This window comes from Lingula anatina, chromosome 1, assembly GCF_051362555.1.
Source record: "Lingula anatina isolate TDL-2025a chromosome 1, LinAna3.0, whole genome shotgun sequence".
In the NCBI taxonomy this organism is placed as follows: Eukaryota; Metazoa; Brachiopoda; class Lingulata; order Lingulida; family Lingulidae; genus Lingula; species Lingula anatina.
The window spans coordinates 21,401,356-21,429,024 of NC_141767.1; the positions used below are offsets into that span (position 1 = coordinate 21,401,356).

Genomic DNA, 27,669 nt, shown 5'->3' on the forward strand with positions numbered 1-27,669 from the left:
AAGCGTTGGCATACGTTTTCCAAAGGATAGTCAAGTGTAAGGCATACGTTAAATACATTAATCAATCGTAACAGATACGTTCAATACGTTGCTCGCTTGCTACTTATTTTAAAAATCCAAGCTATATAGGCCACCGTATAAAAAACGCACCTTATCGTATCTTTGTAGCCAACACCTCTTTTGAAAATATTTGAAAGATTTGACAGAAGGGGTAGAAAGACAGATTGCACTCCATTCCCCTGTTAAGGTTATATCAAATATTGGGCTGAGGGAGTAAATCATTATATATATCAGTCAATATATATATATATGCAATCGAGCGACTGTTGATGATGAGAGATACCAGGTATTTCAAGACACTATGACAATACCTCAGACCAATGAAGTCCATAGGGAATAACCAACATCAATTCGCCCTCTCCATTGGCGGCAGGCGCCCTCAAAGTTAGGTGATTACAAACTCCTTCATTCAAACCTAGCTTGTCGAGGCCACGGTATGCTGCAGCTAGGGCGACTCTTGCCCGTCGGTTCGCGGCCTGTGCACTGGTGATGTAAGCCGAGGAGAGAGCCGCAGAACTCTTTAGACTCCTTTCTCTGGAATTCCAGTTGACCGGGAAATTTGCCATAAATGGCAGATTCGCATTTCGAAGCATGGCTTGTACTGTTTCCGTGAAATATGCTTGCAGAATTTCCTTTAAAATATCTGTTGAAATCCTGAGATCAGCAGATTTATATATGTGTGCCAGTTCCCTTAGACATTTATGGATTAATGCCGTGTCCTCATAATATTCTCAGATGTTTTGGCCCATGGCCTGTAGCCAGTAGTTTCAAGGGGTTCTTTTTCTTTAAAAAATAAATAAAAAACAATAAAAAACAATAAATGAAATAAAAAAGTGGGTCTTTTTCCCATCAGAGTTGACTCAAATTGAAAAGAAGCAAACATGTAGAACTTAGTTCGAATTTTTTTTTTTTTAGGATGGATCTTTTCCCTCAACCCCCCTCCCCCGCTTATGGGCAGTCCAATCTGACCAGTTCAATCTGGCCGGTCCAATCTGGCTGGTCCAATCTGGCTGTGACTGGCATAAGCGGGAGAGGAGCCACTGAGATGATTTCAGGGGTGACACATGATTTCGATGGGGTCATACATTATTTTTTAAAGTCGAGGAATTTACCGGTATTTGTTTGTCCATATCGAGAGTGGTGTTCACATAACACCGCCATCATGTTGGGCATGTTAAACAATTTTGCTTAAAAAAAAATGGATTTTTCTTACATAATAGTGCACCTGCGATTTTAATAAAACTTAGACAAAATTTACTATTTAACCATCTCATTATTGATTTGCTTTAAATTCATGTACTAAATCCAAATCACAGCTTATTTTATTTTTTTCTCTTTAAAATCACTTCACAAATTGGGCATAAGCAAAAAATTAAAGAAAGCAACAAAAATAATAGAATAGCACTTGAATAAAACATAGTAGAACGTATGAATGATACAGGGTATTAAATCAAACATAATGTTTTCTGGTCTTTTGTTTTTTTTTATGTTTTTTTCAAAATTGTATTCATGTCCACGTAAAAAGAGGTTAGGATTAAAAAATGATTTATGTCACTTGGTAGTACGCTTTATCTTGATAATCATAACAAAAATCGACGCAGACACGCACATAAATATTTTGTTTTGCTTCTATTGCGACTTAATTTGACAATGCAGGGAAATGTCCTTGATAAGGAATCTCACAAAAGAATGTTCTTTTCACTGTTAATGGATTTAGAAAATAATTAACATGAATTGAACCTGGGTTTCAGCACTTACAATAGCTTGTCAGAAGTCACAGAACCAGTGCCTTTCAGCTAACTCTGGTTTGATCCAGTTCAATCCACACACTGTTTTGATTTTATAGCAGCTTAATTTGACAAAGCAGGGAAATGTGTTTGATAAGGAATCTCGCAAAAGAATGTCCTTTTCACTGATAATGATTTTAGAAAAATTTTAACATAAATTGACCCTTGGTTTTAGGTCTTACAATAGCGCTCCAGTAGTCACAGTACCGGTACCTCATAGCAATTTCTCAGCAAACTCACTAAAACACATACAACAGACGTGTACATATCACAGATCACCACATGAAATAAAACGGCCTATCTTGTCAATCAATGTACAAACAGTTGCAATACATGCTGAGTGCTATTTATCTCACCCAAACATATCCTACATTATGTGGGTTGCTTCATTACATCTATCGGCTTAAATTTAATTGCCTTAAAAATATCAAAATCAAGCAAAACGGGACTTTTTATGACAGTAAGGCAAATTCATGTATACTTTTACAACTGAGAGTTTGTATAAAAGGGAGGTGTAATCCAAAGTATTTCCAATCTTAAAACTCAGCAGAAAAGATTCAAGTTCTCTTTAAACCAATATATTTAAATAACATATGTCCACCCATTTAAAGTAAGCAGAAAATGAAAATTTAATCAAAAATGAAGAAAGTAATACGTCATTTCTTTTGACGTCTCTCATTTAACACAGTCGCCACACCTGAGACAAACTGGTTCAAGCCAGGTCTGAGCGTTATGTAACCTCCCTACCCGGAGAACATATTTATGTTTAGGGCAACACAAGTAAAAACGCATTCCTATAGCACTTAGCTTTATTAACGTTTGTTTACGAGAAGGACATAGATGTTAATTCAAGAATAACCTGGAGTAAAAATAACATTGAGGGGTCATCCATTTATATCATCATTTTCACAAGTCTACAAAGAGTAGACTCCCCCCTTCAGAGAGTACACATGTACAAAGTTAAAAGCTAAAATCATTGACAGCACATCCATGGTGATTAATTTTTCGAAAAGCGTACAGAGAGCGAAACCAGCGTACGGTTTGTAGACTTGTGAAAACTATGATAAAAATGGATGACCCCTTAGCCCGAGTATAATGACACACATACAGTGTATGGTAGTTTTTGATAGATGAGTGGAATCAATTAGTCAGATTTGCGGCACCCAGGAACTTCCGCATATTTTTCGGCTGCTCTCAGACCCCTGAGAGACTGTGAGGAGATGGGGCTGTGAGGAGACCGATCCTGCTTGCGTGAATGACCTGTAGTCCGTATGTAAGGAATATTTAATTAGGCATATTTTAAGCTATAGAAACTTCAGTGCAGGTTGCCGTGTTTTCTTTCTAATGAAACACAGGTTATTACCCAGTAACCAAACTCAGTTACATTTGCTACTATGTTTGAAATCCTAAAATAAAAACCCAAAGCTAGGACTTCAATGGAAACATTCGTTTTCAATAGAACGCTGATGTTGCTTTATGTGATTACTGATTATTTCAAAATAAATAAACGAACACGGCATATTTCATAAGTGTTATATTCAAATAATAACAGCAAAATTTTGGTTGAAAAGCAATAGAGAATAAAGAAGACACAGGAATACAGTTAAATTCAAGCGTTAGCTATTATGATATTTTCTCTTCAAAGCCTCCTTTCCTTCGGGTGATTTTTCTTAACATCTGCCTGAAAAGAAAATGAAAAAGGTAGATTTCTCTAAACGACTGACAGTATGCTGTTTACAGTATAATCACCAAAATCACCAAAAACGTGTAATTTCATCTAGTTCAAAGTTTTACTTTCTCAAATATGCCCAAAGGTATAAACATAACCGTTAAAATTTTAGCACTGAAAATTCATACAGTCTAAACTAGGTTTCTTATAATCTTTTTTAGAATTAATCAACGTCCATTTAGAATATCAATATCAAACATCTTACCAGAATCGGTGGTGAAACTGTCCCTAACTTTGAACACTAAATCCTTCACGTCACTCTCGGCGGCGATCACTCTGTTATAGAAATCTCTGGGCCGACCGCCGTTGTAGTACTTCATCAGGTCTATTTCTCCTCTGCTGGGATAGTACGGGGCGTCTTCATTTGTACCTCCGAATATGCTTGAGGTTCCTATGAGGCAAATGGAAAATACTTCTCAGTTTAAGAATGTATGTCTCCACATATATGAGGAATATTTCGATTAATAACAAATGTGTAAACATTAAAATGTATAGATTCCCCAAAACCAATCTTTAGGCTTGTTTGATAATGACTTTGGATCAAAGGCTATCTTCCTATTGGCCCATTTTGTTCACCCTGAGCTTCAGAGATAACTTGCCACTAACCTCTTCACTATAGCCTATCTTCATCGTGTCAAGTAACTTGACACGATGGAGATAGGCTACAGTGAAAAGGTTAGTGTCAAGTTAGCTCTGAAGCTCAGGGTGATTTTGTTAGGCCAAGTTCATAAAGTTAAAAATATCCTTTTTAAAAATATCAATAATAATGTATTGCGCATCTCATCCGCAACCAAAATTTTGGGCAGCTCAAAAATCTCGGGAACGGAAAAAAGTGCCTGTGCGGATGCTGCCCAAATGATACAAGGATGTATGACGAATATTGCAGATGTGTAGCAAATATCAACCAATTTTGTGCTCAATTCATGCGAAATTCATCCTGCAGGCGAGTAGGACCGGGCCTTTAGCATCGGGGGTGCCCCATCCGCAACCTCCACCCAACAGATGAATATTAGTGAAACGAGACAAAACAGACCGATTTTTACTTGTGCCCTACATTTTATGGCAAAAATTTTACTGGTAAAATTATTTATTATGCAAATTATTCATCTTCCACTCCCTCCCCCACCAGAAACATTTCGACCCGCCACTTTAAATATATCCAAAAGTATTAGAAAGAACTTGCCTTTATGACCCCAACTGTAAAAAGTGCTGTGGGCATCTCTGAGGAAAGAATGGCCGATCTCATGAGCGCAGGTCTCCTTGAAGAGGGCAGCAGCATCACTTCTCTTGCTCATATATTTCACCGTCATATCCAAGATGTCAGAGTTGTGGGAACGACTGGATGATTCGTGCCACTGAACCTACAGTGAGTTATTAAAAGAATAAATTAGTTTTATGAAGACAGCGAAAATTCACATTGCTGAAAGTACTAAAAGGCTAATGACAGTGTATACGTTTTTGTAACGTGTGGCTGAATTCACTATTTTTCTCATTCAACATTCAGAAAAGAATTTATCGCTTTCATGCAAATCATCACAATTCTTATAAAAAAAGGAAATACCTCCACAATCTTTCTGTCCCCGCTACTTTTCAAATCTGTGTTGACTTTCACTTCCCAAGTGCGGCCGCCGTAGGAAATATCCCTGGACCAATATCTCGCAATACCCTCTCTACAGTAGCGACACAACATGGAGAACTGGCTGCTGGATGGCTTATTGAAAAACCAGGGCTTATCGCATTCAATGGTCAAAGTTACATCAAAGCGCCTGCAGTTGGGGCGTTCCACAACTTTTACCCAGTCAAGCGTACCTGAAACGATAAAAAATGAAATAGGGGCCTATTCTAAACCTTCAGGGAACACATCCTTTTTCTGCAAAAATTTAACTTTTTTTAACGGTGATAGTAAATTTATTTATCTGAAATAGAATTCACAATTGTTACTAAGTTCTGTCAAAGGTTGTACCTCCCTGTATCTGCCACTGTATCAACGACTGACTTGTACTAATGACTTAAAAAATGAAGTGAAAAATTTCAAGGCAGGGATGCGATTATGATATCGAAATAGAGCAAAGATTCAACGCTGTTTTTCATTATTCGACTCGCAATTTTCATATTCAAAACAACTGAATATTATTAGTTAGAAAAAACACGGAGGCTTTTGATAGTTAGATAGAGTATTGAATGCAAAGATGCATTCAAGGACTAATCTAGAATGGAAGTCTGGATGTTGCTTTGATGAATGTGCTGCTTTTGGTATAAAAGGAAAATAAGCAAAAGAAAAAAAAACACTAAAACCCGTGTTCACTGAGCATTTCCTCTATTATCTTTCATTATAGGGTTTTGAGTTCTCTGTTTCATTTTTTAGATATACTGTTAAATTAATTTTAAAAAACGTTAAATGTGTAACTTACCAAAGACTCCACAACTTTCGAAGGCAATAGCGGCTATAAATGCGACATACAAGTGCTTCATCAAAGTTGCCATACTCAAGCGCACAGTCAACAATAGTAAAAAGTGGAACTTAACAGTCTTGTGAGCGGAGAACTGAAATTGTTTCAGGACTAAGAAGCGGTGGTTTATATATCTTGTTCACAACAGCAATCTCCTGCTATTAATAGTTCAAGGACTTTTGGAAGCTCAAGTTTCACCAAACATATCCTGTTCCATGTTCCTAGTACTCCCGTCCAGGACCTAATACAACTAATCTAGCGCCAGTGCTACATGTACCCTACAACTCGGGGCACATAATACACCAATGTATCCGGTACACCAATTAGAGCTTATTTTACGCTGTCAAAGTAGACCTGGCGTAGAATTGCCACTAATGAGCAAATGGAGATCAACATAATTAAAGGAGAGATTAATTGAATATAAAATTTTCACAATTACCCTTCCAATTTATTTGGTAATTCAGCGAAGAAATGAATTGCTGCTTGTTATTCTTGAACTGCCATTCCCAAGTCCAAAAAAAAACCGGATGTATTCGACGAAACACAATTTAAGCAGTAAGAGCTTAATTGATGTATCTTGGCTGATAAACTGTTTTAAGACAAAGCATATGCTTCAGTAATAAACAACCTCTATTTAATGCTGTCAATTCACAATTACGAAAATAAAAAGCAGATTGAACCCTTGACTCGTTCTTTATTTTCTAAGGCACATTGGGATAGTCAAATTTGGATAAATATGAAAACACAAATTATTTGATTTTACTCATAACATAAGATGGTTTATTTATTATTTTTTCATAATACTATGAAAAGCTTTGTATCCTGCAAGAAAAAAAAACATTACATATGTTGTGACCATCCTTCTTGTATATTTTTGTGGCTCTCTACTTCTCGTTAGTACATCATACACTAATGATACATGTACTTCTTATGTTTAATGACTTCGTTTTCATATCTGTCATATTTCAGACAAGAAGCTCACAGTCAACTCACTGACAAAGGCTAAGATAGGGACACGCAATTTATATCATCATCCCCATTTCAAACTTTTTAGTACAGAGTATCAACGAGATACTTTTTGCTTAAAGAGTTGCAGCAGCCCCAAAAAACTCAATTTTAGTTTTAGATCATATTCTAAAACCAAAATTGAGTTTTTTTTTTACTTGCAATATACTTAAACAGCCTATGTAACGATCAGGTCACAGATGAGGTGCCCTTTCTGCCATGTCCTTCACACTTCATGTCCGGGATGCGTGCCTTGAAGCATTAGGCTATATATATATATACTTCTACTTATGATACGATTTACTTGAAAAGAACCCTCTGGCACATACTGCGATACTGAAATGAAAATTATAAAAACGTATAAATTCATGGCAACAGCAACAAAATTTACAATTTCCCGGCACTGGTCACCCATCACCACCCTGAGCTTCAGAGCTAACTTGACACTAACCTCTTCACTGTAGCCTATCTTCATCGTGTCAAGTAACCTCTGACGAAAATAGTTTGACCTAGTTTATATAAGCCAATCAAATCCATGTTTCAAAATTTTTCACCAAAGTTTGGTGAAAACGCTGATTGGTTGACCGTCAATCGGTAATCCTCGGCTGATTCCGCAAGCTCCATACTAACAACAAAGTTATTGTCGAGTGCGGAGACATCCGAGTAGTTCCGAGTGTATTACCGTACACAAAGAAAGCAAGGCGAGTGACTACGAAAAAGAATGTGTTAAGTTATCTCTTGATTCTTTGCAAAATATGAGTAAATCGGAATTGAAACCATAGGGTCTAGCAGTTTGAGGCCCTGCATCATTATCTACTGAGAGACGATGTTATTTGCGTGCTGCCCACAGGTTACGGCAAGTCCCTGATATCCAGCCTTATCTTTGATTGGTCCGGATTTGAACAAAGCGCGCTTTGACTCGTTCGCGTTCATTGGCTAGATCGTTTAATGAGTCATTGAGTGCGGGCTTTTAAATTTGATTGGCGGGCGGCGGAGGCAATCGAATCTGGTCAGAGGTTACTTGACACGATGGAGATAGGCTACAGTGAAAAGATTAGTGTCAAGTTAGCTCTGAAGCTCAGGGTGCCCATCACTCAATGGAGTACCAAACTGAAAAAAAAAAACGTACGAATTTTATATTTCCCTTTAGTTTGTCAAACCGAGAGAACGATGTGTAACAGCCATAGGATTTTTGAACAGAACCAACAAATTCATGCGTTAGAAATGTGGTATGAATTTCTGACAGAAGCACAGACTATCAAAAAAGGGGAATGGGGAATTTAAGACAATAAATTACCCATAAATGTCTCCTTTGTAAGCAAGTACAAAATAAAAATAGTCTAGAACATTTAACAAGGGTAATAATTTCCTACTTAGCGTCACCCCTGCCATCTTAACGAGGAAAACGTGCTGTATTTCATCTGGAAATAAAATTGCACATTAAAACAGTCAACCATATCATTTAATGATATAATTAAATGTTCTCAAAAAAAATAATAAAATAAAATAAAATAAAATAAAAATAAAAAAATAAATAAAAAAAAACGCAGTTTGCATATAATTGATGTTTGGTGACAACACTTAAAAATTCAATCTTTTTTTTTGAAAATATGCATGAATATTGGAAACTACACAGACATAGGACTTCACTGTGTTGTGTTTCAAGTTTACATAGGGATAATTTCAGCCAAACTGAGTAGTATAGGATACAAACGGGAGCGACACTGATTGTGGATGGGATGAGCGGTGATTAAAAAAAAGCTGAAAAAGCAAGTTATCACGACATAAATTGCACCTCAAATATTACCCATTGGTGCATTGTAGGGATTAAAAAAGCCGATGTCGTAAACGCATTTCCGCATCTTTTTTTACGAGTGATGAGAAGATTAATGTAATATTGCATGGAAATGGACAAAATAGCCGATTTTGTGCATCATTTTCTGCTTTTTCTCTGTACTGTAGATTTGACATTTTGTTGCCTTTTATGCGATCTGCATAAATTTTGAGTGCATGTAGTTCCTTTATTCGATTACAACTAAGAATTCAAATTTATGGAGCAATATCACGTGTAGTTCAATCTCCTATTAAAGTTTTGTTTTTCCTATTAAGCTTGAAGCACAACGCACGTTGCGTTTCGCCTTTCCATAAGCCAAGGCCAAGGAAGATCCATTCATTCTCGACTTATTTGTTCGTGTTGTGCACATCTAAAAGTATAAAAAAATCGCTTTCCATAGTAGGCCTGATCTTTCTTTTGTGAGAGGTGGAAATTTAATGTTTGTTCATCACTGAATGATTTAACGGAGACGTTGGCGCTGCTGCTGCACACGCGAAGACATGACCTCCGTGCCATTTCCAGGGTGCATTACCCATCTCAATCTCTATATCAGTAATCACACCAGTTGAAAAAAAATCAAAATCCTGGAATAAAACCTTACCACAAAAGGTCTTACTTTTGTATGTATGAAAGTTTTATTAACAAAAATTACGAAAGTTACCGTAACAAGCCACCATGAGCTTTAGAGATAACTTGAAACGGGTTGGTAACATGCACGTTAGGTACTGAAATTTTTTCAAAAGCTCACCTGTATTACAATAAATAAATAAATAAATAAATAAATAAAGATTTAGCCAAAAAGTGCATTAAACTATTAAACTAAACATTTTAGTAGTCTAATTAATAAGGTTTCTTTATAACTGAAAGGGGTGGCCAATGTTTCATAATAACATTTTCATTTTTCTTTGGCGGACTACTATGGAATAACGCAGATTTTTTTTATGTTCTTTCATAAAGCAAGACCCCAGTAATGTATCTTTTAACTAACATATAGACAAATAATAAACAATAACAGCACCCTCTTATGAATGACTTTTACTGCGAAAATGAAAATCCAAAAAACAAAGAAGTGTCATTGTTATTTGAAAAAAAAATAAAAATAAAAAGAGATATTTTGAAGAGTGAAATATTGCATGTTTACAACATAATATATTCACATACAAAATATTTGGTATATAAACAATCAATACATCATAATTTTTGTTTTTAACAAAAAAGGTTATGGGAATGTAATAAAATTGTAGGTACAAAAAAAGCTTATATCTGAGAAACATTGCTATTAAAAAAATCACTGTCATATAAATCATATTGTAATATGAGTTACAAATTGTCATTTTGGTATACACGTATAAAGTCTGCATGTAAAAAAATAAAATTTATATTTTGGTATGCAAAGAAATTTCCTTAATAATAATAATAATAATGAAGTTTATTCAATCATTTTATATAAATTATAGAATACACATAATACCAAAAATGTTTATCTTTAGCAACAAGTGATGACAGGCCCATTTTAATTATAATAAAAAACAAACATCCAGGTCTTTCGTCACCTGAATATACCAAGTAATCTATGCCCCTAGAATTACTTCCTTAGTCTGTTTTACTGTATTATTTCCAAAATGTACCAGATTGTGAGCCACCTATTACATATACATTTGCACCAAAGGAGATGTGAGTGGAGATTTGTCTGTGGTCTAACTTGCATCCTGATCTGCAACTTTTGCGACGCATTCTGAAAAATAAATTCATCTTTCATTAATTGTATCGAAGCATAAACTGAGAATCAAAACTTTCTTTTTTGTATCAAATGTTTAGTTACTTGGCCATTTGACTGATCAACCAGTATTGTTACATAAAATACAAAACATTTATTTTAAACAGCTTTGTTTAAATAATTTTAATCTAAAACAATCTATGCAATACAAAACCCAGTTGTACTTTCAGCAGTAAATTATCTTTTCCACTAGAGGAGATTTCTTATTAATTATTATTAAGAAATCCTATGTTTTTTTTACCATCTGTAAATATTTCAATAAAAAAAATAATACAATAAATTACTAATTTGAAATCAAGATGTAATAATATTTTACCTCTAGAAGACACCTCTACATTAGCTGCCAGTGTTGACTCCATGCTGCTGTACACGGGATTCACAAACTGCTGGGTTTCTGCCTCCCAGCTGTGCCTTCTCTCGGAGTCAGCACAGATGGATCTGGGTAGACCAAAGACAAAGGGATCTTGATTCGAGGAGGCATACCTAGAACATGATCAGAAATAGTGAGATCTTGAATCACTTATCCATAGTTAATGTGCTTTATTATTTCTTTATTTATTCTAATCTCAAAGTGGAGAAAGGACTGGTTTTTTTTAAAATATCCATAAACAGAACACTGTATTTAAAGTTTAACAGGAAAATGGCTGGTAATGTTAACTACTCTCTTTTGCAATACAAGGAACTGCAACTTCGACAACATGCATCTGAGATTTTAATTTAAAACCAAAGCAAGTTTAAAATACTGTAAAAGAAAACATAAGGTCCTCTTGTCAGCAAGCTCTTTGTGGGAGAAATTCAGCAAAGTAGGACGGCATGTTCAATTAATATCAGTAAGTCACTGACCTAAGATATATGATTCAGTAGTAGCCTAATTAAATGAATATATTGCATTTGATTTGTAAGAAAAAATATATAGCGGCTATTTAATACCATGAGTTTCCCTATTTCAGTGGACTATATTGCTCTTATTATTAATTAATGTAGACCAAATTTGGGTCAAAAAGATTAGATTAACTTTTAGAGCATATTTTTTGAAAACAGGACTGGACATTTGAGCTTAAGCATACTTACCTTACTCTTCCTCTTGCAGATCTCTTCTTCCTTTTTCTTCTCACCATATAAAATGTTACTATGACTACCAGTACTGTGAGAAGGAAGGCCAGTATGCCAATAATAACATAGATGACCATGGATATCTCACCCACTGTTCCTGAGGCCTGAGATGGCTGAGAATGGATGTAGAAAGTGTTGGACTTGACTGACAGTTTAGAACATGTAGGGCCTGTCCAACCACCTGGAAAGATTATTTTTTAAATAAAAAGTTTTAATAAAAATAGTTTTGAAAATTATCTTTCCCAGATGAAATGCAAGGTTCATGACAAATTTTCAATAAAAAATGAAACCCTCGTCACTTCTCAAAGTCATGTCTGCAGCTTAAAAAAAATAAATGATTGTACCAAAACTTCTCTAAACATTGTTAAAATTAACAGCAACATGTTAAAATCAATTCAATCATTTACAAGCAGTAATGTCACCATGAAAACAATGGCGATATCAAGGAAATTAACTTCTTGGTGAATGATTGGATTCAACAACAACGAAAAAAAAAAACAACCTTCCCTCACCTGCACATATACAGCCAAACCTGGAGTTATCCAAAACTACACAGGTGCTGTTGTGTTCACAGGGAGATGAGGAGCAAACTGCAGTCTTTATCTTGCAATCATAACCTACATTGCAAATAAAGGATTAATTCACAATTAATAATCTTATGATACATGGAATACATTAAAATTGGTTCTATTCAAATTAACTTATGCGTAAGAAGCAATGTAAAATATGTCCCAATGAGACAAACTGGAAAGCAGATCCTAAATGTACTTCTACATAGGCATAAGATGCTATTTCTGGTTTTCTGATAGACAATATACAAATCTCAACCATCTCCAGCTGACCTGTGTGTTGAGAATCACAGGGTTTGCATTGAGGTCCTCCATAGCCATAGGCACAGCCTCTACAGTCCAGAGAGTATGGGGCTTGGCACTGGCACACATGACCACCCCCAGGGACAGAGAGGACAATACAGCTGCCATTGAAGGGACACTGGACAGTTAGACAGGCAGTGCGGTCAATCTCACAATGTCTCCCTATAGAACAGAATTATTGATTTCAATACACTATTAATATTAAACAACGCTATGGTAAAAGGCATTCAACATCCAGTATTTTGTGCTTAAAATATTAATTTTTTTAATTATTGTTTTTTTTTATCAAGAGCTTATAAATTATGTGGGTATTACCTCCAATATCTCCAATAATACCCACATATTTTATAAGCTCTTGATAAAAAGAAAAACAATAATTTAAATTTATACATACAGAGCTAATGAAACTGTTCTCTCATAAAATATGAATGTTCATTAAATATATACATCACATGAATAATGCAGATACTATTAGTTTAAAATCAAACACATTTAAAAGGATTTCTATTCGTCAAATGAAAAGCAAATTTGCAAATGTGCAGTGCTCCATTACTGTCAAAAGTACTAGTAATGAGTCAGTGCAATCTTATTTTCCCTATTCTGTCATCTATCAGTCATAACATTTGCTGGCAGCAAATTTCTTACCACTTCACACCAAATAATGCATCCATACCTTCATAGCCAGGCGGACAGACACAGCTGTATCCACTGATGCCATCCTGGCACTGTCCACCATTGCCACATACACCTGGTACACAATCATCCACATCTATATCACAGGACCTCCCTGTGTAGCCAGCTTTACATATACACTGGGTACCTGTAGACTGGTGGACACATGAGGAAGTTCCTGTGAAAAAAATTCACCAATTAATTATTTATTTCTTAAAGAAAATAATATATGGGTATTATCAGGAAACAATTAAGCCAATAGTCTGACGTTAATTCAGGTATGAACTTGTCCATTTTTCAATATAAAAGTGACTCAGAGGAGCTGAAATCTACCAAAAACATGATGAGCTAAAGGAAGAGCTGTCCCAGAGAGACAATCTTTATCTAACACTCACCATTCGTACTACACATTGCTGTATCACACTGGTCAACTCTCTGATCACAATTAGGTGGCATCCAGCCATCTTTACACATACAAGTATAGTTATTGACTCCACCGTATCCGTCTATACAACCCAGGGAGTTCTCAGGATGACAGGGAGATATGGGGGAGCACTCATCTATGTTGGTGCAGTTAATTCCATTGCCTGAAGAGCAGAAGAGTGATTATATTTTAAATAAGTGGCCTCTTTGTGGTGTTCCTCGCCTCCATCTAAATCTTTTATGCTTTGCAGCCTCCGCCAAGGAGGTTTATTTTTTTACCTCTGTTTGTCTGTTTTTTTTATCACTAGCCTAACTCAAAAAGTTATGGATGGATTTTGATGAATTTCTGTTACTGATGGTAGAAATCAGTTAACTCTTGTATCATGTACCATTACCTTCAAATCCAAGTTTACATCTGCAAGATGGGGGGAGCTGTCCTTTGTCACAGAGACCATTGGCAGAGGAACACTTGACGCCACCACAACTTCAATGAAAAACCGATCACAAGTCAATTATGTACATTATGAAGAATAAATATCAGTAAGTAACAAAATTTGGATCACATTTTTTGAAGAAATTTCAAGAGATCCATGCCCTAGGCCAAGCTGTCAATTTGTTTCTTAGCAGGTAATAACTTGACAGACACAAATATACACATGTGAACACACACACACAAACACACACACATCAACTAATGACATTAATAAAATAAGAATGACTTACTTGATCATAAGAACTTTGAAATACAACTGCTCCAACAGTTGCAATCCTGTGCTGTCCACTGCCAGGATGCTGATACCTAGCATATCATAACTTAGTGGGTCCAGTGCCTTGGACAAATACAGCTTGTTGCCTTCTAACCTGGAAAACAGTAAAAAATAGTTTGATCAAAGATCTCACTGAAACAATGTCCAGCACAATAAATATAAAAAAATTCAGCCATATAAATTATTATGCATCAAATTATGGAAACATTGAACTGGGCCATTCTAAAATGATGTCCCTAATGACTCAAATAATCAGGATACCTACAAAAGTTTGAAAAATTTCATGCATGAAGTTTAATTGTCTTTGTTACAGTAGTATTTTAAATTAAAGAGTCAATATTAACTCTGATTTGAACACATGATCTTGAAGAATGAAGACATTCATTAACTACATTCTGTCACCAGATGCTGTCAAAGTGAAATTCTTTACCTGAAGTAGGACACATGGTCATCTAAGTCCCTCCTCTTCCTGTCTGGCTGCAAACTAAAAATATGTGTATCTCCTACATCCTGGTCAACCACAGTCAAGGTACCAATTTCTGTACCTACAGCCATGTTATCTGGCAACTCCAATTCAGTTTGGCCATTGATTTGGAGGCAACAAGGAGGTTCATCCACATTTATGATATTGATGGTAAAATTCTTGGTAAGTGATAAACCTGAAAGAAAATATCTGTGATTGAGGCTAGGTTAATAAAAATCATGCAGCCATGGTAGTATTAAAGTAATAAAACATCTGATTGAGTATACTAAACTCCATAGCAAAGATAGTCTATTTAGCTATTGCAAAAAATAGTATTAGTAAAATACATTTTAATAAAAACACTATCAACATCTATAGTAAAGATTATACCACTATATTGTGTACCTGTTTCCACTTCCTTTGCCTCCACTTGAACAGTGAAAACACTTTTTAGTTCATAGTTCAGTCTGTTATTCAGTACTTTCAGTTCCTGTCCTCTGACATAGAAAGGAGTGCCAGAAGTGGTGACAGTAATGATGTACCCAGATAGTGGCGTGTCTTCATCATGTATTGTAAGTAATCCTGAAGAAATGTTTCATCATAATGCACTGTCAGTATAAAATATCATAATCATTACAACTTAAAAAAATTTCCAACCAATATTGCTTCCTAATGGAAACAGGTTACCATGAGCACATTAATAAGAAGAAAGTGTTACAATTTTTTGCTTTTGAAAATTGGTAAACCTCTTAAACTATTAACATTTTTAATTATAGTTTTAAAACGCACATTAAGTTATTATATCTAATAACTCATGTTTGGAGTTATATTGTTCACTTTACTTACAAGATGGCTAGTGTACTACTTGTTGTGAACTTTCAGACTGTCTAGACTGTCTTCATCTCCAAATTTATATTTAAACCACTTACCCACTGTAGACTCAGGTGCACTGTTTTCTAGGATGTTACTAATGGATAAGGATATGTTGTATGGTGCCTCTGGGACATCTGCAACTACCACTTTAAGGGAAGCCATAACAGCCTAGATACAAATAAGGGAGAAAAAATAAATCCAAATTCTCAATTCACTAAATTTTTTTCCTAATACAAACATCAAACTTATCCATAGCAAAATAAGAACTCTTTGGACAATTAGCAAAACTAATTTCACAGAAAAGCTGTGGAGGAAACAGGATAACACTGAATATTTGAAGTTTTCCTTAAATTCACACTTTGAGCCTCTCACTTACCAAAGGTGTTGGTATGCCATCATCTGTGCATCTGAAGTAGACATAAAATACTGCCACCACTTCCTCATAGTCCAGTTTTTCTCTGACCACTATTGCATTCCAGACTGACCCATTGAGTGTCATCAACTGGAACCTGCTGGACACTTCACTTACTGGACCTAAACAAGTGTTTTTTCTCAACATGTTTATATTTATCATTAAATTTGAAAAATCTAAAAAATGTAATCAACTGCTTGACAGAAATCAAGCAACAATTTAATAACAATTTGTTGATAAAAATTATGAAAAAAGTAGTACAATGTATATGTAAGGGAACAGTGCAGTATAAATATATTCAACTTAAATTCACTTCAAAATTTTTGTCATCTATAAGGTCCTCATAATATGAAAATGACCTTCCAAGTTATTGTTGATGTAATCTGCCTCACTGACAAGATGGCAGGTATGTTTCTGTTTGCCAGCTTGCAGACTGTCTTCATCCACCACAGAGAAGTAGGCAACAATTTCATTCCCAATACTGCTTGGATCCATCGTCTCATTTACCACTACTACATAGGAACTATGTAGATGAGATATCTGCTGTTGCGTTTCACTGGGTGGATAAGGGGCTGTCATGGTGTCTCCATTTGAATCTACAAAGATCACCTTTGAAGGGGCATCATTTATATCTAAAACTTGAACTGAAAAGCTACTGCTCACATTCAACCCCCCATTGTCTTTGCACATTATCTCAATAAGATGCCTATCTGACTGCTCATAGTTCAACAAACTGCCATCAGCAACCACTAACAAGTTCTGCTCCACTAGAGGCTCAAACTGGATTTGGAACCTTCCGAGAGCATCCTGCATTAAAGTGCAGTAGAAAACCTGGTGAAATGTATCTGGATCTTTGACATGAATGTTAGCAACTAGAGTGCCAGGTGGGGAATTTTCAGCTACAGTGTAATTGTCAAGGGAGATCCTAGTTGGGGACTCATTCACGTCCAGCACTGGTATTGTTAATGTCTGGGTGTGTGATAACGACAGTGGTAGCCCATTATCCTGGGTAACTATTGTAACTTCAACAGAACGATACTTTTCATAATCTATTTTACTTGCATCAGCCACAACAAGCTTGTTTCTATTGTGTATAGCTAAAGCTCCAGGTGGATTCTGATCCTGTATTGTATATGTGTGTAACTGGTCTACATCTTCGTCCACTGTCCACAGTGTTGCTATTACAGAGTTGGTGGCAGCTGATTCAATGATGCATGTGCCATCTGCCATTAGTATTTGTGTAGGTGGATCATTTTGGTCTAACACTGTCACTGTTATTGCCTGAAAAGAAGTCAGTAAAACTGATAGTTTATGAAATTACTACTATATACAGACCACACATACAACTACACACAATGCTACATAGGGTATTGCAGTTACATGTATATAAAATGATATATAATATGATGACAGAAAAAAGGAACATATTGTGGAGAGAAAACAAACATTTAAAAAGGAATTATAATTCAATAAATCAAAGCAGATTCTAACATAATACCTCATTCAATCAACATATCACATACTATCTAAAATGTGAGAAAATGTTATACTGTTATTTTAAAATTTACCATAACACTTACTTTGGAAAATCTCAGTCCTCCATTGTCTGTGACAAAAATTGTAATATCAAATGATGGAGTTAATTCAAAGTTGATTAAGTTATGTGTAATAAGGTGATTGGCTCCAATGGCAAAGGGAACCATTGTAAAGCTGGACTCCAGCATAAATCTGAATTGATCGCCTTGGTCAGGGTCTTCTGCTGACAGGTAGGCAATCAGCTCTCCTACAATGAAAATAATGCACTATCAACATTCTAGGCAACCAATGCGCAATGTTACAAAAATAATTTAATGAAAATATTTTAATATCATTCTACCAAGCCTACGCAAGGTGCATTTTTGAACATGATTTTGATGGTTCTTTGTAAATACATATTGTAATATCAACAAAATTAATGTATAATCAAAATTTATCCATACATACATGTGAAATACAGATATTACAGGCAGTGATAGAATTTACTCTATTTAAATCTCCAAGAAACAATGCCAGAAAATATAAAACATATTGTACAACAATTTCAAACATTTTGCATTTGTGGAAGTATATCAATGTTTAACTGAAAAATTTTTTTAAAAAATTGTTGAAACCAGTTTCTTAAGATTGGGCAATGTTTTTGCAGCATTTACATACCAGGCATTTTGTTCTCCTCAACTTCAAACTTCCCTGTTTCACTTTTAATATCAGTAGGCGGTTCATTAACATTGAGAATTGTTATTAAAAAGGTCTGATGTAAGACTTCACTTGAACTGAAACATTCCACTTGGATTTGGCTTTGGTGTCCACTTTCAAAATCAATCAGTATACTGCCAGAGACCTGGAATTAAACATTCAAAAGTAACAGGACAAAAAATATTTTGACGATCAATATTTAAAAGAAATCATGGTCTTTGAAAACTATATGTCACAATTTTGGCATTCATTCTTCTGTATTGCATTTGATTTCATTATCAAGTTAACTGAATAATTTGTATGTGCAAATGAAATGATATTGAAACAAGAAAAATTAAGCACAATTTGTCACATGCTAATTTTCTCAATCTCTTAATCATCATCATCAGTTAACATAACATATAAAATGACATTAAAATGCATTAAAAATATTCACAAGCTGTGAATAATTTTTTTACACTCAAACTATGGAGTTTATACCCATGGAGTGAATGGGGATTTAAAAAAATTAACAAATAAAATTAAAAAATATCTTGTATCTGCTTATTATAAATACTACCTTTAGGAAGATACTTACTGCTATTCTATTCCTATCCTGAACAATAAACATCCCTCCTCCATCATCTCTAAGAACACAGGTAAACTGCTCAGTAACATCACCATAACCACTGTGAACAATGCTGACTGTTCCCACCTCAGTTCCTGCAGCACTGTTTTCTAGCACAGAACTAGGACTAAATGTGACTTCATAGTCTGCAGAGTCATACATTATAGAGCTGGACACTGGTATTAGTCTAATGGTCAGTGACTGCTGGCAGGTGAGTCCACTGAGGTCTGTGGCTTGGATGGTCACTTGAACAGTTGGTGATGTCAATAAACTTAGATCAGTATTCACTTTCAGTTTGCTTCCTAGAAAATTTAAAGCTTAGGTGAAATCCCTAGATGTAATGGTGAAGTTATACAGAATCTGATGTAAAAACTAAAACAAGTAGGTCTAGATTAACATAATGCATGTGTTCTCTGAAAGTTTCCTCATAATATAAAACAGAGTTTGAGAAGACATTTACATGGTATGGAAATGATACATGCTAACATTTTAGAAGTGAAAAAGGTATATTTTGTGTTAATGCATGTTATAGAACACACACTCTCACCTTCCAATATAAATATCTGACTTGGTCCATTAAGTGTAAAGTTATGCCTGTCACCATGATCTGGATCCACTGCTGACAAGCTCCCCACCACAGTTCCAGCAGGAGAAAGCCTAAATATTTGATCACTGGACAACACCACCCTGTTCGGGGCCTCATTCTGATCCAATATTGAAATAGATTTAGTTTTGGTATAAGTCAGAAATCCACTATCTTGCACTTGTAATTGGACTGTCAATACCCTGTTGGTTTCATAATCGAAACAATTTTCATTGCCGACTACGAGGTAGCTTTCATATATACCAAAACATTCAAGACCATTCTGTCTGGGGTCTAACACAGTAAAAGTGTGGATATCATTTCTATCCTCATCAACTGCTGTCAATGTGCTGATAACAGTACCATTTCTAGTGCCAGTTCTCTTCCCAGTCACATATTCCTGTACATCAGAAGAATTGAGCAATATGCTAGTGGGTGCTTCATTAATATTAGTCACAAACACCCTCAATGTCCCTCTTGTAGCAAGACTGGGAATCCCATCATCCCTCACCTCTATCTCTATATCATACAACTCTCTGGTCTCAAAATCTAAGCTACTTTTAACTAACAACAGATTGTCTTTAAATTCAAAATCATCATGAGCACCAGATACAATCCTGTATGTTAAATTTTGGCCCCTGTCTGGGTCGACAGCCTGGACGCTGGTCACTTGAGTCCCCACACTAGCAGTTTCAGCCAGTATTGAGGAATTGAGCAAAGGAATAGATGGTGGTTCATTAATGTCTGAAATGTGGACAGTGATGATATTGTTAATTGTGTTTGGTGGGATATCACTTGAGGCACTGATGTTCAACCAGTAAGTGGGCTGGAGTTCAAAGTCCAAATTACCTGAAATAATATTAACATGAAATATAAGGATTTGATTGCTAAAAGGAGACTTTTGCAGCTTGTCAAGAAATTGTTCTGATTTGTGAATTCAAATAAATGAGTATAAGTAATATCTCTAGAAAATAATATAAATACTAATAAAAATAAGGTCAATATAATTCTTAATTTTCTAATTTATTTTTGTCCTGAAAAGTACAGTGGAAAAATTCATTAATGATCAATCCTTTGACACAATAAAACATAATCTATATGTACAAGTTTCTTGAGAAAAGAGATTAACACCATGAGGCCTTCATAATGAGATGACAATCTAAAAAAACTTATATAAAACATCTTAATAAAAAGATTTTTTGGAATATCAACCAATGTTGCCTTACCTGTCACAACTAATTTAGCATCATGTCCACTGCCATACACTCCAAAAATATCAGTGTGGTTGTGTAGAGTATAAACCCTGTCTGGTGAGTCACGGACGTACATGGTTCTTAGCCAACCAATGGCAGTCATCCTGTGACTGTGTTCTTGTATAGTATTAGAGGAGAGGTATATATGTGGTGGTGGGGATGGAGGCTTCTCTTCCACACAGTCTGCCATCACTGGGCTCCACTCCCCACTGCCTGTACATTCCACTGTGGTAGAACCAACTGTTACACCTATAGAAGAAGATCACAATTGTTCTATAACAGGCAAAGTGTGCAACCATGTAAATGTTACAAAACCTTTCAATTGCAGATATCAGATTTGATGACTGGCACCTTTAATAAATTATTCAAGTAAAACAATATGAATTTATGTCAACACCAATTCCTATATCCTAGAAATACCTTTACCTTTAAAATGGCCCTACTGTACATCATCTAGTGGACTAGTAACAATAATATTCTTTTCTCCAACCACCAGTCTTTGCTACAATTTCTAAATGTTAAATAAAAATATACATCTAAATTCAACCTGCAGAAGCAACCAAATAATTTCGAATTGAAATATAGCTTGTGTAGTGGTAGAGACAGAGACAGATACCTTGTTTGCACTGCAGAGTACACACTTCTCCATAGTCATACTCCACCTTCTCCTGTATGGTACAATGTGTTACCAACTTCTCCATATAGAGGGCAGCACAAGTGGCAGGGACACAAGTTGATGATCTACTGCTATAATACTGGCCTTCACCACAACTGCATGTATAGGAACCTGGAGGAATAAACTGTCGCTTTTTATATGAACACATCAGTGATATATAAAAAATGTTTATTAAAGGTGCAAGTTAAAACATAGAGGGAATTTATCTTTTTTATTCATTTTGACACGCTGAAGTAAATGTTACCACAAACATGAAGCTATATTTTCAATAGAATTGTAGACAAATCTTATCAAAACTTTTATAGCTTTATTAAATCTTTAATGATGTTTAACCTTCTTATCATCGACTTTTTTATAATACTTAAACTGGCTGTGACTGCAGGACAGGGCTACCAAATAAGCTTTTAAAAACATTCCTAATATTATGTTGATAACATAATAATATGACATGAAATATCTTGCCTGGGAAATTGATGCAGCTGACATTACAAGGGCTGTATTCTATACATTCATCTATGTCTTCACATGTGGCTCCATCTTCCTGTAGGGCAAATCCTGTGCTACAGACACACCTGTAAATTGACAAACAATTGCTGATCAGAATTTGATTCTGACAACTGAAATTCTTTGGAGATAATAGTTAAATGGTTTAAAATTACAAGGGCTTTGCACTTTTTTTTATTATTTTTTTTTTTTTGGGGGGGGGGGGGATGAATTTGATGAATTTGAGGTAAATAAAATTCCAGGCTAGTAGAGCACTTGCCCAAAGACCTTATTGTCAACTGCTGTAGACCTACATGCCTAATCAGTTGTGTGGTGCTCTTCACTGAATCAACATTACCAGATAAAATTCGAATTGAATATTCTCTATGCACTGTGAAAAACTGCAAAAATAGCCGTAATACACATTACACTGAAACTGATAGGATAATGAATTAAGTAAATCAATATGGTACATAATACATAACAAAGTTATGATATCTTTTGTCAACCTCACACCTGTATGATCCCTGTGTATTGTGACATCCCTGGCTGCAAGCTATGGTTCCAAGCAGACATTCATCTATATCAACACAGCTACTGTCCCTGGAATCATAGGCATAGCCTGATGGACAGACACATCTGAAAATGAAAGTGGGAAATATGCAGTAATGATAAAATACACTCTAAGAGAACAGACTGGCAGTGCATATGCATACTAAAATGTTTTTAACCTAATGTACACATGTAGATCCCAAACCATCCCATGCCTGCAATATGATACATGATAAGGTTGCGAAAACCTGAAATCTTATTCTATTTATCTTCAGAAGTTTTCAATATATGCATAAAACCATGATCTTACCTATATGATCCTGGTGTGTTCACACACTGCCCCAGTTCAGGACATGCATTGGGCTCCAGACATTCGTCCTTGTCTTGACACGCCTTGCCATCTGCCATCAGTCTATACCCAGTGGGACATGTACAGCGGTAAGAAGGGACAGTGGCCACACACATGTAGCTGCATCCTCCATTATTGTTTTGACAGGGATCTGGGTGAAATGAAGAAAGTACAAAAAATAAAGAAAAAACAAAATTGCAGAGTAAAGACCAATTGTGCAGCCATGTGCACAAAAGTAGAATACAACAGTGAGATCCGCATGATGGTGACTGTAGGATTTGTTCAAGTTACTCAAAGATTCTAGATGGGCAATTTTCACAAGATCTAGTTCATACCAAAGAAAAAATCCCTTCCATAGGGTTTTTTTGAGAAGACAATAATACTTTCCATAAATAATGACATTTCCAAATCATATTTTAATTTTGAACTTTTAGCTCAGATAAAACTCAAAAATCATATCAGGCTTTCATCTTTATACTTATGAGTGCAAAAACTTACCAGAGTTTCTTCGTACACGGGAACTATCAACTACATGTTGAACCTGTAGCAGATTGCCACCTTTAGCAGAACCAATGACAACAACTGAAAAAACAAATTATGGAAGTTCAACTCAGTTGCAAAATTATTTTATCATCTCATTTGAATTCTCCTTTATTACTTTATTACTTCAGGGGGTTCAGTTGTTACATTTTTAAATATATTCATTTCATGTACATATGCAACATATTCTTTATAATCAATATATACATAAGTATATTTGTAACACAGTTCTAGATAGCATGATGAAATTTTCACTTTTGGCTGAAATATGCCACTCCAGCAAGAAATAAAATTAAATCTCTTTCATGAAATTTATAATATTACCATGCTTCCTTTGTTACAACAACAGGTACGTAGTTACAATGCCTTAGGTAATCCAGAATGGCAAATATCTGATAAGTGAGGTAAAACGTCCAATTATGTTAAAATTTATATACAATGTTTAATGACTGATATGTCATTTTATTAGATAATGTAGTTACATGCACAAAGGTGGATCCTGAGACACTAATTAAGCTACCTTTATTTTCTTATTGAATGTAAATATACCATGTAAAAAGTAGATTAAGGAATTTTTATCTGATCTGCACATCGAAAAATCCAAGCAAATTCTAGATATGACATTAATGCAGAGTGGTACTATTAAAGCACAAGATCAATATACACCCTAATACTGACTGTCTTAAACCCTTAAGATGTTTGCATTGACAAAAGAAAGGATTTTAGAAGATTAAGTTACAACCCAACATGATATTGTTAAAACACAAAGAGGTCGATATTCAGTATTGCTTGTATTTTGACATACAGGCAAAGGAGCAAGTAAATGTCTGGATGTCTACAAAAGAACTCTCATATTAAAAATTCTTTAGTAACATAAATTTTCATAATTTTTGTATCCCCAGAGTCTTTGATTACACAAAGAAAACGTAAAAAGTTTTACATACATGCATGTGATTTATCCACAAATAAAAATAGGATAGTATAATGATTTGACGTTGAAAATCTTTTTGAAGTGCAAAATTATGGCACTATACTGATTGTCACCAAATGTGGAAATCATATAATCATGCAAAATAGGCTTTAGTAAACCTTATTTAGCATACCACATATGTGCCTGGGAATTTTTCCATTAAAATTATGAATACAAAGTGCAGTGACATTAATGTGTTGATACACCTAAAAGGTAGGTGGAAATCAACCCTAATAAAAATGCCAAAATGGCTGGTGATACATTGACAAAATGGAGACTATTTTGGGTTTCAATACAATCATGGTAATCATTCAACCGATATAAATCCAGAAATTATGTCACAGTTTCAAAGGGCCCAATTAAACACCCATCCATGAGTGAAAAGACCAATATATATACTTATACAATGAGGGTATAGTTCTACTAGGTCACTGTAAATGTTTGACACTCAGTGAGAGAAAAATTAAAAATATTGTATTGGCAGGGGTAATACTTTCATCACAGCTATTTAAATCAAATTTGGTCTGTACATTTTTGTGAATGATAAATGTTTGTCGTTTTAGTTACGTATTCACTCACTGAGACAGATAATGGTGTTAATTTCTCTATTTAATCAATATCTTACCTGCCTTGTTTATTAACTTAAGTGTGTGGATCAATAATAATTGACAAAGCATTTTTCAGACAATAACCTGTTGCTTACATTGTAGAATATACATTGTTTAAGTTATTAACTTAAAGGTAGCCGAAAGGAATGCTTTCATGTGCATACACCAGAAAGACTGAAGTTGGTCACAATATCATGTATGTCTGAGCTTATTTCTAAGACAACTGGCTTCAATGCATCTAATTTCCCATTTATATTTTTATCTTATTGTGATTTAGTAAACTGATACCACAAGTTTAACAAATATTGTGGCAATGCAACATAATGTTGGATACTAAGACCAAGCTTTTAAGAAGTGTAAAAGCTTTGTATAGCAAATATCACAAAGACATTAAAATAAGTTACTCTTACGGAGCTTTGTTAGTATCATATTAACTTTTTTCTATTTTCATTAAGTTTTATTTTATGTAATTTTCACCGCGGTGAAATTAATTTTCACCGCGGTGAAAATAATTTACACCGCGGTGGAAAATAATTTTCACCGCGGTGGTAATTCCTGGCCATCTCGGCCCGGGTGATGAATAGGTAATGAGAACCTTACATTTGCCAGATGCCGTCACGGTGCATGCTATTGTTACATACACACAAGGTTGGTGGATCTGTTCGTGGGGCCACTGCCGTTAACGTAGGTTTCCCATCTATATTTACCACCTATATAATTAAAGTCCCGCTTGCAGTTTTATGCAAAGGGAATCCCATTGTTATTACTAAATACTTAACGTTATTTTTGGACAATGTATTTTTAAATATTTGTGTGATGTGTTTGCCCATAGATCTTATCTTAATAGATGTAATCTCGGTTTCTTCGGAGAGGTTTCTTTCTACCAATATCCCCAATAATACGCAAGTTATTATAAAGGGAAAAGCGACGTACAACATTGCCGCATTTCGGTGGTTTTTAATCTATTCGAATACTGCCCGCTTCCTCCACATTCCTGGGATGATTGGCACATAGACCGGTTAAACTGCGTGCATGTGCATGTGCTTGTCTTTATCAACTTCCTTCCCAGACATCTGGTAAATTTTGGATTCGTATAACCTACATGTATGCATCACCCGGGCCGAGATGGCCAGGAATTACCACCGCGGTGAAAATTATTTTCCACCGTGGTGAAAATTAATTCCCACCGCGGTGTAAATTATTTTCACCGCGGTGAAAATTCCATAAAATAAAACTTAAATGAAAACAAAAAAAGTTAATATGATACTAACAAAGCTCCGTATACTCTGAAGATAATCATATTTACAATAGCATCTAAAAAGTGTAATAATTATAATTAAGTTAGCTTGTTTAATCATTGATTTAGAAGCTATGTCAACAAAGATACTATCATTATTACTTGTCCCTCCCAAATAAATAAACAAATAAATTAGATCTAATTAACAATAAAATTAAATAATAAATTAAATTAACAAAATATATAAATCTGAAAGTATCATATTTAAGTGTGGAAATAGTTTGAAACAACCTTTAATAAACCGACAGTGGAGGCACAGCGGCTCTTTTTTTTTTACAAGTCATAAGATTCACTCATTCTAACCTACACCAGCCTCCAATGACAAATAGCAATATATGTAACTTAATACAACAGTAAGTAAAATGTAGCTAGTAACTCACCCACAATAAAACACAGCCACCAACTTCCGAACAGAGAAGATATCCATGCCATGTTTGTCTGTGTACGACAAAGATCCATATCCCTTGTCTAACAGTTCTTCATTATAGCGATAAAAAGTAGACCTTTAAATTGTCCAGCATTCATTTGGTTTGTTTACCTTCTGCCTGGGATCCCTCACATGCTCCCGGGCTTTCTTTATACTATGGGCGAGTCTATTATATTGGATAACAACATTAAAAGACCTTCATGTCAACTTTATGTCAATAATCTCTCATTTTAATTCGATATGTTTCACACCCTAAAAATAAGTGCTTTAAATGCCCCTTTACGGAGTACAGAAAAGTTCAGAAAAGGTAAGAAAGAAGATTGATGTCCAACCCGTTTATCCTTCTTATTGAACTAGTCTTGTTTTGGTATTTCGCAGCAAAGTACATACCTACATTTTATTGGCCATTAAATCAATGCACGTTTTACAGTAACTATCTAGATGTTACAAACCACTGCTGAAAGTGCCACCAGTCATATGATTACATTCTTTTTAAAAACACCATCACTTCTTCAACATCCACAATGCTTCAAATTTAAGCAATTCATCTCGACCAAAATAATACTCAAGTACTGTACGAGAAAACCTTCCAAGGTTCACCTACACTGCACAGGTGAGACAAACGGACATAAGAAAAAAAAATTATTACTGGCATGCAAACTGAAACACAAAAATTAAAGAAAACCCATCAGATTAATGTTTTCAAAACAACAATAATAATAATAACAAAAGTCCTTTTCTCTAAATACGTATCTTTCCACCTCAAAATTCCACATAATTTCAAGGCTGGCCAAAAGTGATGTATAACCCAGAGATGCGCAATGTCAATTGCTGCCCAGATAAAATTTGCATTCT

At 35.0% G+C, this 27,669-nt stretch overlaps 2 protein-coding genes across 3 annotated transcripts; both read right to left on the minus strand.

Annotated features, from left to right (window-relative positions):
* Window positions 1-2,642: 2,642 nt before the first annotated feature.
* On the minus strand, window positions 2,643-6,174 carry LOC106178510 (uncharacterized). The gene is made up of 5 exons (XM_013561722.2): window positions 5,988-6,174; window positions 5,138-5,385; window positions 4,760-4,937; window positions 3,782-3,967; window positions 2,643-3,528 (listed from the first exon to the last, which is right to left on the minus strand). The coding sequence occupies exons 1-5, from the start codon at window positions 6,058-6,060 to the stop codon at window positions 3,518-3,520; spliced, it is 696 nt and encodes a 231-aa protein (XP_013417176.1). The 5' UTR covers window positions 6,061-6,174; the 3' UTR covers window positions 2,643-3,517.
* Window positions 6,175-9,464: 3,290 nt separating this feature from the next.
* On the minus strand, window positions 9,465-26,968 carry LOC106178461 (protocadherin Fat 4). 2 transcript variants are annotated; one of them, XM_086994012.1, is made up of 25 exons: window positions 26,768-26,968; window positions 23,471-23,554; window positions 22,934-23,123; window positions 22,588-22,710; window positions 22,051-22,160; window positions 21,529-21,699; window positions 20,886-21,161; window positions 19,624-20,508; window positions 19,047-19,378; window positions 18,431-18,614; window positions 17,818-18,020; window positions 16,597-17,518; window positions 16,202-16,359; window positions 15,882-15,993; window positions 15,358-15,534; window positions 14,920-15,148; window positions 14,446-14,583; window positions 14,118-14,206; window positions 13,695-13,886; window positions 13,301-13,477; window positions 12,598-12,789; window positions 12,268-12,372; window positions 11,714-11,936; window positions 10,959-11,080; window positions 9,465-10,600 (listed from the first exon to the last, which is right to left on the minus strand). In XM_086994012.1, exons 1-25 carry the CDS (start codon window positions 26,844-26,846, stop codon window positions 10,563-10,565), a joined length of 5,511 nt encoding a protein of 1,836 aa, XP_086850138.1. In that variant the 5' UTR covers window positions 26,847-26,968; the 3' UTR covers window positions 9,465-10,562. The 2 variants fall into 2 exon arrangements, with proteins under 2 accessions (XP_086850138.1, XP_013417101.2); XM_013561647.2 differs by having other exon boundaries at window positions 9,466-10,600; window positions 10,959-11,125; window positions 26,768-26,967.
* Window positions 26,969-27,669: the final 701 nt, after the last annotated feature.

Coding starts and splice junctions, on each gene's coding strand:
- LOC106178461 (XM_013561647.2), bottom strand. CDS start 26,846: ATGGATCTTTGTCGTACACAGACAAACATGGCATGGATATCTTCTCTG. Junction 20,509..20,885: donor TGCTAAATTAGTTGTGACAG/GTAAGGCAACAT, acceptor ATATTATTTCAG/GTAATTTGGACTTTGAACTC. Junction 12,790..13,300: donor CTGTCCGCCTGGCTATGAAG/GTATGGATGCAT, acceptor TCTGTTCTATAG/GGAGACATTGTGAGATTGAC.
- LOC106178510 (XM_013561722.2), bottom strand. CDS start 6,060: ATGGCAACTTTGATGAAGCACTTGTATGTCGCATTTATAGCCGCTATT. Junction 5,386..5,987: donor CGAAAGTTGTGGAGTCTTTG/GTAAGTTACACA, acceptor TTATCGTTTCAG/GTACGCTTGACTGGGTAAAA. Junction 4,938..5,137: donor GGGACAGAAAGATTGTGGAG/GTATTTCCTTTT, acceptor AACTCACTGTAG/GTTCAGTGGCACGAATCATC.